The sequence below is a fragment of the Mesoplodon densirostris genome, chromosome 16, assembly GCF_025265405.1.
Source record: "Mesoplodon densirostris isolate mMesDen1 chromosome 16, mMesDen1 primary haplotype, whole genome shotgun sequence".
NCBI lineage: Eukaryota > Metazoa > Chordata > Mammalia > Artiodactyla > Ziphiidae > Mesoplodon > Mesoplodon densirostris.
Genome location: NC_082676.1, coordinates 38,789,046 through 38,806,427, shown reverse-complemented (window position 1 = coordinate 38,806,427; position 17,382 = coordinate 38,789,046). Strand labels below are relative to the sequence as shown.

The following is a 17,382-nucleotide window of genomic DNA, read 5'->3' as shown; positions in this document are numbered from 1 at the left end:
CCTGGGGTGCTTGGCCAGGTAGATGCGGGGGCCTGGGGGTCTCAGAGGTTATAGAGCTGGTTCAAGGTCATGCAGCAAGTGGCCTCAGACCCAGGCAGTTTAGCTGCAGGCTCAGGTGGGCAGGGCCAGTTTTTGGCCCAGATCCCCAGATTCCAAGATGGAGAGATGATGGCAAAGGCCATCAGCACTGGGAACACTCTGAGAGCCACAGGTCCCCCTGGACCACCAGGGGTGAGGGTTGATCTCCGGCAGGGGATTTTATCTAGGAAGCCCGGCGTCCATCTCCTGTGCTCTGAAAGATCTGCTTGGCAGGTCCCCTCTGGTCACTGCTGCTCCCCGATCACCCTGAGGTCACCAGCCCTGGGTGTGACCAGCCTTGCAAGTCCTTCCTCTGATCATTTCCATTTACACATCTAGGATCTCCCTGCACAGAAGGATGATGCACTACTCAGCAATGGGTAGGAACTGCCGCACACAACATGGGTGAACCTTCCAGACACAATGCGGGGATAGAGAAGGCAGACACAAAACACACCTTCTGCAGAATGCCATTGACACCAAGCTCAAAAACTGCCCATGCCAGTCAGTGGGGTTGGAAGCCAGGGTGACCTCCAGCGCGGGGGTGGGGTGGGGCGGGGCAGCAGTGAGTGGAGGCAAGTAGGAGGCGGCAGGTGATTTGCTCTGTTGATAAGGATGCCATTTCCACAAGTGCACTCACTTTCTGAAAATTAACCCAGCCCCAGACACGTCAGTTTCATGCACGGCCCTTTTTTGTGGGTGTGTTGTACCTCAAAAGAAAGCTGAAAGCAAAGAACATTGAGTGGGATCACATGATGGATGCCAGTTCCTCACTTAATCCCACATCAGTGGCCCCTGCAGCACAAGGCCCTTGGCTCACGGCTGAGTGGCTGTCCTTTCATTACTCACTAAATGCCCCCTCCCTGAGGGATGCTCAGCTTGTCTCTGGTCTTCCCTGTCCCATGTAGTGCTGCCTTGCGGCCCCCACACAGAGGTCAGACTTGCAGCATTGGCTCACCTGGGAAGGGTAGAGGAAGTGGCTGGTGGGGCTGGCTGCAGTGGTACCCACCCCCCCACACACCTCCATGCCCCGGCACTTCCTTCCCTTCTTCTCAGCGGTCTTTCCACTCTTGCATAATTGCCCAGCCAGGCTGCTCTGTCCTGCAGACACCAGACACAACTCAGCGGCCCAAGCCATCAGCTGCTACCTCTCCACTTCCCTCCTGTGGTCTCCCCAAACGTCGCCTTGCTCCTTACCGCGCCCAGGCAGAGTGCAGGCGTCCAAAGCATGAAGTGCTAAGAACTCGTATTTACCTTGTAAGGACCTCCCTAAGCGGGCTCATAGCCTTTTGTTGGGATGAGATAGATTTACTTGAATGCATGGATGAAACAAGTGAGTGACCAAATGCTTAATTTTAAAAAGTGAACAAAACTGGAGATAATTAACAAATAAGTTTGTTTTGGGGGGGGATACAAACTTAAAAATTTTAGAACTTTCAAATTGTGAAATTATAGAAAACTACAGAAAAATGAAGTTTAAACATAAAATTTTAGCTAACATTATAGATATCTCGTTACCCATCACCCAGGTATTAGATGAATACCAGAGCCCCCAGAATCCCCCCCCACTTCCCATTGAGTGCTAACAAAGGACTTAGCCTGGGTCAGGAGTGCTTTATATTTAGGATCACATCTTATCCTCACAATGCGACTATCAGGTAGGTACTGTTATTTCCCCTACTTTATAGATGGGAAAACTGAGGCACAGAGAGGTAAATAGGTTGCCACCACTGGTAAGCAAAAAGCTGGGTCTTGACCTAGGCAGTCTGGACCCCGGACCCACGCTCTTTTTTTTTTTTTTTTTTTGGCTGCGTTGGGTCTTTGTTGCTGTGCGCGACCGGGGACTACTCTTCATTGCAGTGCACAGTTCTCATTGCGGTGGCTTCTCTCATGGCGGAGCACGGGCTCCAGGCACGCGGGCCTCAGTAGTTGTGGCGTGTGGGCTCAGTAGTTGTGGTGCACGGGCTTAGATGCTCTGCGGCATGTGGGATCTTCCCGGACCAGGGCTTGGATCCGTGTCCCCTGCATTGGCAGGCAGACTCTCAACCACTGCGCCACCAGGGAAGTCCTGGACCCACGCTCTTAACCACTGGCTCCCCTGAGTGAGTGAATGACTGGGGTTCACGAATGAGGAGCCAGACTGTGCAAACGCCCCAAAGAGGGAGATTCTCGCAACAGGCCAGACTGGACGGGAAGCAGGGCTTCCCAGTCTGGCCCAAAGACCTTGGCCTCTCCAGATGCCGCCTTCCTCAGATGGACAGGGCTGGGCAGTTCCTCAACCAGGAGATCCCCAAGGCTGGGCCTTGGAGACAGGCTACATGGAGAAAGGTTTGGCCTGAGGGCCTGAGGCCCAGGCAGTGCCCTCTGGGATCTCCTGTCAGGCTTCCCAGGATGGGAACAAAGCAGCCCTGGCCACGGGAATGCTCCTTCCCAAGTCTAAATTAAGCCCCTCCCGCTGGTCCCCAGCTAGGCAGTTCTCGCCTGGCGCCTGGAGGAGGAGGGGCCCTGGGCCGCTGCTGGCCGGTAGGCTAAGGGCGCCCTCGGCGGTGAGGCTGGCTGTGCGGGGGCTCTGAGGGCAAGCAGGGGTCTGCATGGAAATGTCGGCCACGCACAACCTGCCTCCCTTTCTTAGCAAATCAGGCCAGGAGCGGGCTCGGGCTGGGTCAGGGATGGACCTCGAGGCCTCATCAGAAGAGAACCGGGAGCCTGCACTCAGGACCGGGGCTTAGGACATACCCAAGCCACACGTGGGAATTCCTTCTCCCCTGGGCCTGATGACACTGATGTCCAGTCCTTGGCCTAGGGACACAGGAGTGAGGGCTCCAGTGCTGGACATGCACAGGAATGAGACTGAGCCTTTGGTCTGTAGGAGGCCACGTACACGCCAACCGCTGGCTATGAGCACACGGCCCGGAACCCAACCCACACTGACCTCCTCCCATTCAGGGCTGTTGGGCAAGCTCCGGGCCTGTACTTTTCACCTGTAAAATGGCATTAGTAACCGTACCTACTCTGTGGACTGTTCGGAGGATTTAGGGAGGTCCGAGGCAGTTTCTTGCTGTTTAAACCGGGCCTTTAAGGAGGGAAGTGTCACACGGATGAGAGCTGGCACTCCAGGCTGCTGGGGCGTGCAAGCCTCAGACCCCAGGTCAGGCTTGTGCTCTCTGCGGCAGCCATCACGGGGAGCCGTCAGCGCGCTGCGAAGCCCCTGGCCTGGCCCTGAGAGAGCTCAGTAGTGCCTGGAGCTGTGGGCGTGGGATGGGGACTTCCCAGACCAGGCTGGGGAAGAAAGCAGCTAAGGGCATGGACAGCAATTTGTTCTGGGGGGCAGGGCTGGGGCTATCCCCTCTGCACTCTGGCGTCTGGCAGGGGTCCTGACACCAAGAGAGCCCTTAACAAATGCCAGACGGACAGGAACTCTGCAAGCTGGTCCCACTCCAAAGCCAGGAGCCCAACGCTGGCCCCCAGGGACTGCCTGTGCCCGCCCTCCCGCCCCACTTCCTCCCTGGGGCCTGATGTGTCACGTGGTGAGAGCTATTTGAAGTTCACCGACCAACCATCAAGGGTAAATCCAGCAGCAGGCTGCCGCCTCAGGGGGTTTTGTGGTGATCTGTCTAGAGCTTGAAGCTAATTCCAGTAATGAGAACTCCCGCCTAAATCCAGTCACCAGGGCTGGGCTGCCATTTCCACATCTCCCCAGCCCAGACACAGTGCAGAGGAGCAAGCTGGCGGCAGCATGAAGTCCGTCTGGGACCTGCCCAGGGCTCAGTACCTCTGCTACTGCCCAGGGGGTGCCGAACAGTAAAGATGCACAGGCCTGGGGTGAGGGGCTGGTCACCTGTAGACAGATGGTTTGCTTACAAAGGTTCCTGGCAGGGCCCCATCTTGCCTCAAGCACCAGGGTAATGATGCCACTCCCCTGAGACAGAAAGCTCCTCTTCTGAAGGCCAACAAGAGCCAACACTTGCTACGGCTTTTTGACCACATGCCATAGGGTGCCTGCTCTGACCTTGCCATTCTGGAAACCTGCACTTGCTATCTTTCATTAGGGGTTTTTCCTAGAGGATATATTGATAGATGGGTCGTTGTCAGGGAGAAGTTTGTCTAAATTACAGAGCATGCAGATCTATAGATCCTTTCAGGATTTATCTAAATCTTCTTAGGAGCCTTGGAGGTGGGCTTTCTCTTCTGCTGCCTCTGGTTGGGGCTCGTTCAGTAAATGAGTCGGGGCTACTCAAGTGGGAACAGCTCTTACTAGGTTCCCCCAGTCACTGCCAAGCACATGGTCTTTGGTGAGGGTCATTATTTGCTTTCTACAACTGGAGGCACTGTGGGTTTTAAACAGGCATCCTGAGATCATGCATGAAGTTGATGCTGCAAAAGGCCCATCAACCACCTGCTCTTGCTTCTGAGAAGGAAACCCGGCAGGAAACACTTACAAATGGGCATTGTATCATAGCTTGTTTTCAGTGCTACCTTTCCTGATACTTCCTCAAAATAAAACCACAAGGTACAGGGGGTTGGGGGTCGGGGGTCGGACAGGACAGGACAGGAGGGAGGTGACACACAAGACCATTGTTGACCAGAGTAGGGGAGCTGGGAAGCCAAGGAGCTTTGCTGTTGTTCACCCAGCACCCGGGGTTAAAAAGCCCCTCTGGAGCAGCAGCTAGGTCCACCCACTGTGACTTGTCAACGGGGCCACCATACCCTGAGGACTTGTGATTTCAACAACCTGCTACAAGCCGCTTTCCTATCTGCCTTTTGAGCCAAGAAAGCTGGCAGCCATGAGGGGAAGTACAGAAAGCTTACCATCCCTTTAGTAGGTAGTGGAGTAAAACAGAACCCAAACTGCAGAGGTTGGAGAGCAACTCTACGGTGGTCTAACCAGAAGGCTACACAGCCCCACTTGTGCTCATCCTACTGGACTCAGGGCTGAGTAGAACAGGGACCTCAGAGACTGCCTCAATCCCCACGTCCTGTCTCCCTCTTCTTCCCTATCATAGGGAAACCGAGGCATCTCTGGGAGACCACCACATCTTTCAAAATACATAGTCCAGAAAGTGGGGCTTCCACTTAGCAAGGTGAGACCAGATTGTGACAGTTACCTGTCCACTAATGGTTAAGCCAACCAGGATCTTGAGTTTATTTAGACTGGGGCTTGGGGTGTGGAAACTGGAGGGGTCTGGTCTCTCAATCTCCCTCTCCAACGGACCTTTCCGGTTCCTGTTGGGGGAGGAAAGAGAAAAGGCAGAAATGAAGCTGGAGGATGCTCACATAGCCAGCCTACTTCAAAGGGGCTGCCATAGTAGGGAGCTCTGTCCTGGCGACACTGGGCGCTACAGACCCGGGCCCAGTCTCGTCCCTCAGTCTCGGAGGTAAGACTGTGCCAATGACTTGATTTCTTGTCTTTATTTCCTCATCTCTCAAATCCCAAGGTGACCTGGGCATAGGGCGTGAATGCACAGTGAATAAGCCTAACCTCACTTCCTGCATCACAGATGATTTAGATCAATGAAAAGATAAAAAGGTCTCTGAGGATGTGCTGACTGCTCAACAGGGTAAGTTTACGTGCACTTGCACAGTCTGAGTGGTGGCAGGCTGGGCAAATGCAGAGATTTCTCTCAGCACTGCCGACAGCCATGCCCACAGTAGCTCCGCCAACTGCCCAAGGGCAGAGGCTGCCCCGTGAACAGAGCTCGGCTCTCCCCGCCACCCAAGGCCCAGAGCTGGGCACGGGGTCGTTAGCACTTGGCCCAACTCCACCAAACGGGGTTTAACTCATACAATCCTGCGATGGACACATTTCTTTGGTTCTACCGTTTTTCTGTCGGCAATTTACTGAAGATAACAGCTGTCCAGAAGCAGAGCTTGGATTTGGTCACAAGGCCTATGTTCCCAGTCATTCTGCTGCACTTCCTGGTAAAATAAGGTTTAACCATCACTATCATGGAATCAGGATGTGTTCCAGAAACACATTAGAATTACTGATGAGACCTATGTAACCTGTCATTTGTTTTTCAGTCCGGTCCTTACTGATCTAGTGAAGACCTTGGTGGCCAAGTTTTAACACCCCTCACCCCCTGAAGAATCACGCTATCTATCAACTGTCTCATTTCTGAATGCACCACCTGTTCACTAACACAGGCGGTGGAAGGCTTGTCTTGTACACGGTTCCCGGGCTCCGAATGAGCAGGCCAGGGCGACACTCCAGCCATTTTAAAACAAGCCCATGATGCTGAAACCACGGCTAATCTGACCATCGCAGGTAAGGAGGCAAATTGCTAAGGCAGTCACCTCACCAGGAAACAATGCTGTCCTACGGAAGGCTTTACTGAGATACCCGACTGTGGGAAGCAGAGAGTTAATGAGGTATGTTAAAACGACAGTGAGTTAATAAATAAAAATGACTTATTCCACCTCCAGGCTCTTCCACTCAAAGACAGATGCAGGAACAGCACCCCTTGCCTGAGGTTCAACATTTCTTAAAGGAACCAATAAGCCTGTTTAGAGGAGAGGCAGAATGGGACAGGACAGCATTCTTAAACCTTTTGCGTATCACCACAAGGAGGACGCAGCACTGGTTCTGTGCTGTTGTCCACAGTACAGAAACGGATGCACTTGCTAGACGTTAAGAAACTTTATATATTTTTTTTTAAAAAAGCTTTCTAATAGTATATATAAAAACAAAAGACGTGTGTATGCATATATACAGAATTTTCATACTGGATGTATACACTTACACTGGGAAACAGATCTCCTTGTAAGTCTGTGCTCCCGCAAACTTTTTGTTAAAGAGTTACATGCACAAGCTTAACTCCTTTTAACAGCAGCCTTTGGATGACTACGGTTCTCCAGTGGCTGGGATGGGAAGCGTGGGTGGAGGCAGCAAGGCTGTGAACACCTTAAGAACACGGGAAAGGAACCCTGAGACTCGACCGCAGCAGCTGTCTCCTCCTAATGTCGGTTGGTAAGTTAGGAACAAACCAGTTTGGCTTTCCCTGAGGTCACACTTGTAAGGGTAAAAGAGAGGCAGAGGGTGATGGTGGAGAGGACAGAGAAGACCTGGAGCCAGTGTGTGGTTTTCACGGGGGAGGGGCTGACATACGGGCTCTACCTGGGGAGGGACTCTGACCTCCAACATCATGCGTATGCTGCATACAGTTGGCATGTCACAGATAAAAAGCTGGGGGCTCCAGCCCCAGCTCAGCCCAGAGGCACAGCGGTCTCAGACACACCGTGAGCAGTGGTGTCCTGACAAGGGACTGAGCCTCTGGACCATGCCCACCTAACCTCGCCTTGCATTCCGCCGAGCCACCCAAGGTTTCCCCACACAGTCATGAAAACACCTTAAAAAGAAATGAATTAGTGTGTGAAAGGCATGGATGGATTTTATTTATTACCCTATATCTACAATTTGAGGTAAAATATAAGCAACACATAAAAATGCCTATTTCTGCTACCATGTAATATAATTCTCCATCGTGAATATTGTGATAAAGCTAATGAAAACTCTATGCCATCACATACTCTAGCTTTTCATATAGCTGGTATTTTACAACTCTTACTGTTTGTGAAATCTCAACACATGTAAGATTCTCCTACAAATGGCGCAGAATATCAGAGGGCGCCTGATCAGCTTACTGACCCCTCCCCTCCCCACACTGGAGCCTCAATGTTACAAGTAGAATTGTTAAGTAATGAAGGCAGTGAAACCCCCTTGAGTCTGATCCAAGCTGGAATAGTGTTCCAAAGAATTCCACACCACAATGGGTTACATGATAGTGAGGCTTTAGTGTCATTCAGCTTGCCCAAACACTTATACCTGATCTGAAACTTCTGGTACACCATGCATTTTATTTGGATGAAAAGTAAATGTGGATGGAAGAGGTTCTCTGTACTCCATCGATAAGCCACACGCTGAGATACTGACCTCTTACTGGCTGTTAGGTGATCCAGATGGTTGATTTTTAATTACGATAAAAAACATATGAACCATGATAGAGAGCTTAGGAAAAGGTTTAGTCAAATATACAGATACTAACTGTTCACTCAGTCATTAAGGAGAACCGTGAACAAAAGGATCAATTAGGTGATTTTTCAAATAGAAAAACTAAAGAGCTGAACTATCACAGGTATTTTCTTCACTGCAGAAGCTGAGATGTTCCAGTAGGAGAGATCTTCACTTGATTGGGAAACAAACACCACAGCTGAAGGCTCTGCTGAATACGTAAAAAATCTGATGAGATTCATCCCTGTCATTTTCCCTGTCGTTTTTCCAGCACTGCTGTAAAATCCTTATAATACATTCCAAAGTAAACCAGCCATTCCAAATCTACAGTCACTCTGCTCTTTAATTCAATTCACAGAACTGCTGAAAAAGTAGACATTTCTATCTAAAAGTAGAAAAAAAGGTTTGTATAGAAGGTATTTCTGTTATACAAGTATATTACACAGCTTGGGGCAGTAACAGGTCCGAAAAGCTCTTCTCACCCACTGATACTTTAAGCTAAAATAGGAGAGAAAACAAACAAACAAGAAAACAGGTTAATTTGATTATAGGAACTTATGATTCACTAATATCTCAACTTAATTACCACTTAAATCCATGGACTGACAGTACATGGCCAATTCCATGACCAAAAAAGTCTCTGGAGTGTCAGGTACAGATGAGAGCTAACTGTATCCTCTATCATGAAAACATTCAACAGCTGGGGCTTAGTGTGGTTCAATATGACATGAAAACCAAGTTTCACTGACTCCTGGTCTAGAGCTGCCCCTCCTGGGTAGTAACCTGGCCAAGTTTAAGATGTTTGGAATAACTGGATCAGGCTTTATAACTTAATTATGCAAGATGCACAATGGATTGTGTAGCTCAGCCAGACTCTGCAAATACTGTTACTATGATTAGGGGAAAAAGTCAGTCTGTTGATCCCGACTCACAGTGAACTCCAATGGCAAGGACAAGATTTAACCTATAGGTTAGAAACAAAACACTTTCCATTTGAGGCAAAGCGCTTTACCTTCTTTGCCTGACATATATTGATCCAAGGAAAATCTGCTTGAATCTTCTAGCTCAAACCACCCAGTATGCTTATACTTTGTCCTCACGTGCCCTAAGGCGGGGGCACCATTTATGACTGAAGCAGGGAAAACACTTCAGCTTATGAATATGCAGGTGGGTTCAGATAGATACCACATGGCATCCTGGACACAGAAGCTGATTTACCCTAGGAGGGAAGAGGTCTACCACGTAGGGTCTGGTTCTTGCTTGATTTGAGAGCTTCCATCAGTCTCCTTTATTTCTATCAAGTAAAACAAAAGGGAACCGATTAACTGTACTATTAATGCAAATCTGTTCAATTACGAATCTACTCATACCAAACTATTCATTACAATGACTTAATAGGAATTATAAGATACTAAAAATGATAAGACTGTTCTCTAGCAGTAAGTTCTAAATTTTGTTACTTAGATTTTCAAAGTAACGAACATCTTATTAATTATGCATGCAAAGGACCCACACTAGCTATATCTAGGTTATATAGCAGTCATTCAACTATTTCAGAATTCATTAAGAGTCATTTGGGGAAAATGGAGGAAAAGAACCCATGAGTCATCTCTAAACACAATGTTTCTGGGCATAAACTACAAATCCAGTTCACCCAGAAACAAAACTACCATACAGGTCCAGTTAAACAGCGTTAAAAACACAATTAATCCTTTGTCTTTGGCCCTTAATTTCTGACAACCAGACTACTCTTTTTACCTTCTGTTGCAGGAACCTCCAACTGGCTTGGCTCAGCTGATTCTGAAGAGAAATACATAAAGATTTTACGTTAACATTTTTCGAAAGTTGCTTTCAGTTATTTAAAGAGCCCAGAGGGAGAAAGCTCCCTAGACATCGTACACAAAGCCCAGGTCTCGGTGAGGCAGCAGCCAGATTCCTGGGATCAAACACACCGTTACTCAGCCAGACTCAAAAACCTGCTTTTCTGAAACCTGTTAAAGTTGCCCACACAATCGAAGTCTTAAATAACAATCTTAATTAACACAGCTCTAACATGAAAGTAGGAGTTTCTCTCTCTAGGTCTTTTTCCCCTTTCTTCTGTGGGCTCCCTTTTAATAAAAGCCTTTTGTTACTTTCAATGAATCACACAGCAGGCCTAAACACTTTGTTTCTAAGGGCTTTTTAAAACTACAATGCATGCATTTCCGCCCAACATAATTTTGGTTTACAGCAACCATTGGAAACAAATGGCATAAGAAGCCAAGTTAAAAAACAACCTTCTCCCCCCATCACCCCACAACTGCATTCTTCGCCACTGGTCTCGGGGTTCCTGACCTGGGACGGTGGGAACAAATGGCATGTGGTCCAGTTCTCAATGAGGACCTATGGCTTGAGCTTATATAGGCTTTCAGACAAAGGAGTCCAAGCAAACAAGTCTGCATGTGCACGAGTGTGTGCATATGTGTGTACATGTGTGCTGTGGAATTTAACTTTCCCTGAAGTTACGTAAATGTAAGCATGTGAGGCCACACAATTTATGTGACGTGTTTTATTGACTAAGTAGGAATACTTCTATATTTTACCAAGCTTAATTTACCTTGGATCACTGGGCTTTCTGACTCACTCTGATCAACCAACTCTGAAAAGAAAGCAGATTCATTTAAGTAATAATTTAATGATATGTTGTTATATTTGAAAAGCACTTTTTACATACATTCTCTAATCTGATGCTCCAACTTTGCTATAACAGGCACTATTTTCCTTATGACAAGAAGGGAACAAATATTAAAAATTCTAGTATGTCCCATCAAAGTAACTAATTCAGAGTAATTACCATAAAATTCTATAATAGACTAGGGCACAAGGAAAAGAACAAAACTGAACATTTTAAACATAAGGTAAAGGAGCAGGGAGGCATAAAATACAGTGTCTTTTGAAATTAAAAATTACACAGAAGGTAGAAGAATTGGGATCAATAAATTTTTTTCCCCCAAAAAAACCCCACACCTTATCATGAGGTTTCTTTAAATGACAAAGTTCCCGGGTGTAGTTAAAGCTGAATACCAAAGATGACTGAAAAATCTATGAAGCAAGGTTTACTTCTCTTTCATTCATTACTGACATCCCCAGATGCTAACATACTTGGCCAAGATAGACAGTATAATAAAAACAGATTCTATAAAAAAAAGAACTCATGGCTTGGGGGAAAAAGCAAATAAATATATTTTGTGATAAAGTGAAACTCGAAACTTGGGGGCAGAAGAGATATAACCAAATCCGTGACACTGAAGGAGTGGTGGCCACAGAACAGCATCAATAGTGTGAAGCAAACAGGGGGGTGGGGGCAGGCACAACAGGGGCCCAATTTCTCAGCTCAGGGGACAAACCAGCAACTCACGAGGCTCAGCTGCTCAGTGACCACTGAAAACTCCTGAATACTTTCCCAACAAATAAAGTATACAATTGAATACCCAATACGGATGGATTTTAAAGAGTTGGAATAATACCAGTTGGAAAAAAGACTGAAATGCTAATGGTATTAGTTAAGGATAATTCTCACTTTTGAAATTTTTTAACAATAAAGTTAACAGAAGAACATAAAACATACTAGCATAATTAAGTTTTGCTAAAAAAAAAAAACTGTTTAAACTGATACGAACATCAGGGAACTAGAAGAACACTTACACTTGTTTATGCAACAGTATCTGAGGGCCCAGTGGCTGCCAGACACTAGGCCTAAATATTAACAGAAGTAGCTAAATCACATTAAAAGACTTATTTTTTCCAGCCCAGTAATTACAAACTAATAGTAAAAGTAATAACAGTAGTAGTAAAAATAGTAACAAATATAGATTTTGCTTACTAGGCACATACTAGGGTCAGGGGTCAACAAACTTTATTACAAAGAGGCAGTAAGTATTTCAGGCTTTGCACGTCAGCCCAGTTTGCCATAAGCAAATGGGCCTGGCAGTGCTGTAATAAAACTTTATTTACACGGACCGCAGCTTGCTGGTCCCTGTTTTAGAGGCCTGACACATAATGTGTCATTTAAAATGCTCTAAAACTCCCAGAATGGGTACTAATATCATTACCATTTTCCTAATAAGTAAACCGAGATTTAAAAAGGTGAAGCAACTTGCCCAGTTTTACACCTAGAAAGTGGCTGGTGCCTCGCACACTGAGGGCTAAAATGACGACTTTGAATGATTACTGCTGTAGGTGAAGTAATAAAATGTTACACTCTCAGGTAAGTGTACGTGCAAGTGCACACACGCACACACACACACGCACGCGCGCGCACACACACACACACACACCCTTCTCACATCCCAGAAAAGAGAAAAAACAAAAAGACTTCAAGAAATACTCACGGTTATTAATCACAAGTCCTGGAAATGGTCTAAAGAGAGAAACAAATTGTACAAGTTTTTTTTTCTACTCTACAAGAGCTTACATGTATATTCGGTTTATTCAACTAACATTTAGCCCATTTCACTTACGTGCTAGAATGAGAAAAGCTGTCCACTACTGTTTAATCTTATACTTTTTAATCTATAGACAGATATACGAATAACTAATATGGCACATTATTAGAAAATGCTACATCAAGATGGTGGGAAAAAAATAGGAACAATGCAAAGGGAACAGAGTAATTTTAGTGAAAGGAGGAAAAAGCCTTGGGAAGGTAATACATTAGCTATTTCTGAGTGTTGGTCCTATGCAGACAGTGGGAACTTGACAATGAATGGGTGTTATTTAATAACAGCTAAGTTTGGGGAGGTGGAAGAAAAGAGTGAAAGGCACTTGGGACTTCTGCTTAGGTGGATGACAAAAGGATACCGTAAGACTTACTGTGACAAGCACACATCAAAGACTGTAATTCTCACAATGCTGTTAGATGGCAGGTGTAACCATCATTCCTACTCTGTGGATAAGGAGCTAACACTCTCAAAGGAAACAACTACAATCTCACTGGACAGACAAGAAAACAGAAGTGACTTAGTATTGAATCCCTGTCTGATCCAAAGCCTGTGAAGAGATGCCTGAGGCAGAGGCTGGCAGCATTTTTCTGTAAAGGGCCAGACAGTAAATATTTCCAGCTTTGTAGACCACACTGTCTCTGTCCCAACTACTTAATTTACCACTGCAATATGAAAGCAGCCACAGACGATATGTAAACAAACGGATGTGACTGGGTTATAATAAGACATAAAACTAAAATAAAAGCAGATGGCAGGCTGAAGCTGGTCCACAGGCCATGGTGTGCTAACAATCCCCTGCCTTAAAAACCAGAGAACTGAGTCAGCACAAGGAAGAAAGAATCTAATAGTACAGTAACTGAAGAATTTCATTATAGTTCATTTCATTACATGGCAAACTTACTACATACGACTACATTTTGGAAGATGACTCAGCCTCAATGATCTGCAGGTTCATTCTTATGACCAAGCAAGGAACTCTCACGTACCTAATGACTGTGAATTTAATGAACTCAGCAGAATCTAAGATCCTTCTCATGGAGCTGATTTCCAGATAGCTGGGGGCTTTGAATGACACTCCAGGAGGCATGCCATCAACCACCACACAGCCAGGGTTAATTGTGATTTTCCTGTAGGGAACTTTCACAGGGAAACCCATACCAATGGCTTCACCTATAGCAAGACAAACGGCATAAAAGCACAGATGAACCTAGCACCTTAGTTGAGTGTTGTAAAAGCACAGATTAAAACTACCTGAGCATAATTTACTTTTAAGATCTTATTGAGACAAAATTTCCTTGGTAACTGCAAGCTATACTATGCAAATGCAAAACTTACCAAATTTTCGACTGAAGAGGTCATTAACTTGTTCTCTTAGCTGTCTAGCTTTTTCAACTTTTGACAGTCTTTCATTATCATCATCTAAAAAGGTTAAGAGCAAGTTGTAACTTAATAATGCGATTTTAATACCAGATAAATTTTTAGGTGCTTTATGTAACTTCACTTTATGGTTTTGGAATGTTTTAAAAAATGAATCAAGGGCTTCCCTGGTGGCGCAGTGGTTGAGAATCTGCCTGCCGATGCAGGGGACACAGGTTCGAGCCCTGGTCTGGGAAGATCCCACATGCCGCGGAGCAACTGGGCCTGTGAGCCACAAGTACTGAGCCTGTGCGTCTGGAGCCTGTGCTCCGCAACAAGAGAGGCCGCGATAGTGAGAGGCCTGTGCACCGCGATGTAGAGTGGCCCCCGCTTGCCGCAACTAGAGAAAGCCCTCGCACAGAAACGAAGACCCAACACAGCAAAAATAAATAAATAGATTGTCTCCTATTTAAAAAATAAAATAAAAAATAAAAAACGAATCAAGATTGAAATGATTTAACCAAACAATTTAATAATAACACCAAACTGACAATGTTGCAGTTATGAAGAGCTTTGCTTGCCGTCTTATACAAATTTTTTAAACAACACACTAGGCATCTGGGTAGCCTACAGGTTTTAACTCATGCCGAGTCTCAAAACTGCCAAGAGCTGTTTAGCGATAAACTGACAAGGTGATGTATTTGGTTAATAACTTCTGCAGGGGCTGGTGGGGACAACACACAATGTGCAGTGTATTCAAAATCCATGAAACCCCACAAACTACGACTGAGGCAGAGAGATCATACCTGGAATCGTCACCTGAATGATGTTAAGGTCTTCAACACCTGATGCAGTAGTATTCACACTGGGCGATGAATTTATTTTTCCTTAAAACAGAAACTCGAGATTAGAACATATACAAATGCAATCAGATCTTCCCTAATAAAGTGCTTACAATTCAGACTACAAAAGATAGTATTTTAACCCAACTTTGTTCCTTTTCATGACATGTTTTGTTGTTCTGTGATATTAGGCTTCCTAAAAGACGTTTTGCACTTTTTTCTCTTCCTTGTGGTGCTTCATAGAGCATCAGATATGTGGAGACCCTTAGGTATTAAAGAACTTAAAAATCGTAAACTAGTCCAAACCCCAACCTTGAATGAGCTTTCCTGCTTTTATCTCAGTAGCCACTCTTTCAACAATTTTCTAAATTAGTGCTGCAAAGTAAGTGTCTAACAGCGTGTTTTCTGCAGCAAATGCTTACTTGGAGGGCTCTTAGAGGAGGAGGTGCTCTCCTTAATGGCCGTCTCAAACATTTCAGGCCTAAGAACAAGAAAAGAGAAAAAACTTTTGGGCTAACATTCCAATAGTAAAACATTAAAAATTAAACAAGTAAGAGATTTTAAAAGCCAGCAACTTTCTATAAATACACATTCTTAGTAATGGAAGAACAGAAGTAACATGGATCTCTAAAGGAACACACATATAAAGACTAATTATAATTGTGATTTTACCATCCACCCCAGCCCCATCTAGTATAAACAGCTTCTTCCTGTGGTTTCAATATATCCTAGAAAGAGTCAATGCTAGACTGGAGAAGGAAACAGGAAGAGACCCGAATGCAGGTAGCATGGAAACAGAAGACAGGCTGTAAACACCTGAAGACAAGAGACTGTCTCTCTTAGGAAGCAGAAGCAGGGGCCCTAGCCTCTACAGACCTGGCTGAAGGTACAGAGGGAGGACATTATGGTCGGCAATGTCAGCTGTGATTATTTGACAGCATCCTTAGGGAACTCAGAAGTAACCTTTAATAAATGAAGACTAAAATTCCTTTCAATTCATTTCAAATGTATTTTGTTAACTCTAATTATTTCCATTTACTTCAATTGTGCTGGCATAATTCACAGATTTCCAAGCAAACAGGAGAGAAATTTAAAATATTCTGTAAGCTGGAGAAATAAAAGGGCTTTATAAAACTGAACCACTGGGCTTCCCTGGTGACGCAGTGGTTGAGAGTCCACCTGCCGATGCAGGGGACACGGGTTCGTGCCCAGGTCTGGGAAGATCCCACATGCCGCGGAGCGGCTGGGCCCGTGAGCCATGGCCGCTGAGGCTGCGCGTCTGGAGCCTGTGCTCCGCAACGGGAGAGGCCACAGCAGTGAGAGGCCCGCGTACCGCAAAAAAAAAAAAAAAAACTGAACCACTGCCTAGGCTCCAGTAGTATCAACCATTAGGATATCACTGTGAGGCTTCCCTGGTGGCACAGTGGTTAGGAATCCACCTGCCAGTGTAGGGGACACGGGTTCCAGCCCTGGTCCGGGAAGATCCCACATGCCACAGAGCAACTAAGCCCATGCACCACAACTACTGAGCCTATGCTCCAGAGCCCACGTGCCAAAACTACTGAAGCCCGCACACCTAGAGTCCATGCTCTGCAACAACAGAAGCCACCACGATGAGAAGCCTGCGCACTGCAACGAAGAGTAGCCCCTGCTCACCGCAACTAGAGAAAGCCTGCACACAGCAATGAAGACCCAACACAGCCAAAAATAAAAATAAATTTATATTTAAAAAAAATGTCACTATGCATAGACTTCACAAAATCAAGTTGTTATCCCCCTGATAAGCCATAGCCCTCCCTCTTTTGACCAGTTATGAAAAATTTAAAATATATACAAAGGTACAGCTTAAAGAGCTTCTTTGACCCTAAGGTTTGGCTGAGCTCCAAAGTTGAATCCATGTGCCATCTCCCAGCGTCAAACTGTATCAACTCATGGTCAATCTTGTTTCATCTTATCTCCTTACTTTTTAATGATGAACTTAATTTTGGCTTTGTTTCTGAGTATCTTCTCCAGCCTTGGAATGCCAAAAGTAGATGGTCGTCGGAATGGCACACCCTCGGGTAAGCCTTCCACGTAAAAGTCTTCAGGGAAAGACTCAAATAACGCAAACGGCACTTTCACAGCTTGTTTAAGGCCAAGAGCTTCACCTAAAAAAACAAAACACATTTACTGGTTCTCATATTTATAACTTTAAAAAAAAACTAAACCTTTTTTTTTTTTTTTTTTTTTTTGCGGTACGCGGGCCTCTCACTGCTGCAGCCTCTCCCGTTGCGGAGCACAGGCTCCGGACGCGCAGGCTCGGCAGCCATGGCCCACGGGCCCAGCCGCCCCGCGGTATGTGGGATCCTCCCGGACCGGGGCACGAACCTGCGTCCCCTGCATCGGCAGGCGGACTCTCAATCACTGCGCCACCAGGGAAGCCCAAAAAACTAAACCTTTTTAAAAAAATGCATTTTAAATTACATTTTGCAGCTACTAAAACCTTTCTTTTTAAAAAATCACATTAATTTTAGAAAAGTTTCTTCAATTTCTTGGTGCTCAGAAATGTGGAAGAAATTATAAAATTCATGCCTGCAAAACCCACACTTCTGATGATAGTAATATTTAAATGCTGAAC

General features: G+C 45.7%; 1 protein-coding gene across 7 annotated transcripts in view; it reads right to left on the bottom strand.

The window, feature by feature from the left end:
* Positions 1–6,797: 6,797 nt before the first annotated feature.
* GTF2I (general transcription factor IIi) overlaps positions 6,798–17,382 on the bottom strand; it is a 103,853-nt gene continuing 93,268 nt past the window's right edge. For 2 of the 7 annotated variants that reach the window (XM_060079525.1, XM_060079526.1), the window contains exons 25-34: positions 16,729–16,912; positions 15,188–15,246; positions 14,730–14,810; positions 13,903–13,986; positions 13,554–13,737; positions 12,457–12,485; positions 10,683–10,724; positions 9,845–9,886; positions 9,305–9,380; positions 6,798–8,584 (exon numbers count right to left, since the gene is read on the bottom strand). In XM_060079525.1, the coding sequence (XP_059935508.1) occupies positions 9,322–9,380; positions 9,845–9,886; positions 10,683–10,724; positions 12,457–12,485; positions 13,554–13,737; positions 13,903–13,986; positions 14,730–14,810; positions 15,188–15,246; positions 16,729–16,912 (764 nt within the window). In that variant the 3' untranslated portion in view covers positions 6,798–8,584; positions 9,305–9,321. The remainder of the gene's footprint in view (positions 8,585–9,304; positions 9,381–9,844; positions 9,887–10,682; positions 10,725–12,456; positions 12,486–13,553; positions 13,738–13,902; positions 13,987–14,729; positions 14,811–15,187; positions 15,247–16,728; positions 16,913–17,382) is intronic. The other 5 variants (XM_060079522.1, XM_060079523.1, XM_060079527.1 and 2 more) reach the window with 4 other exon arrangements.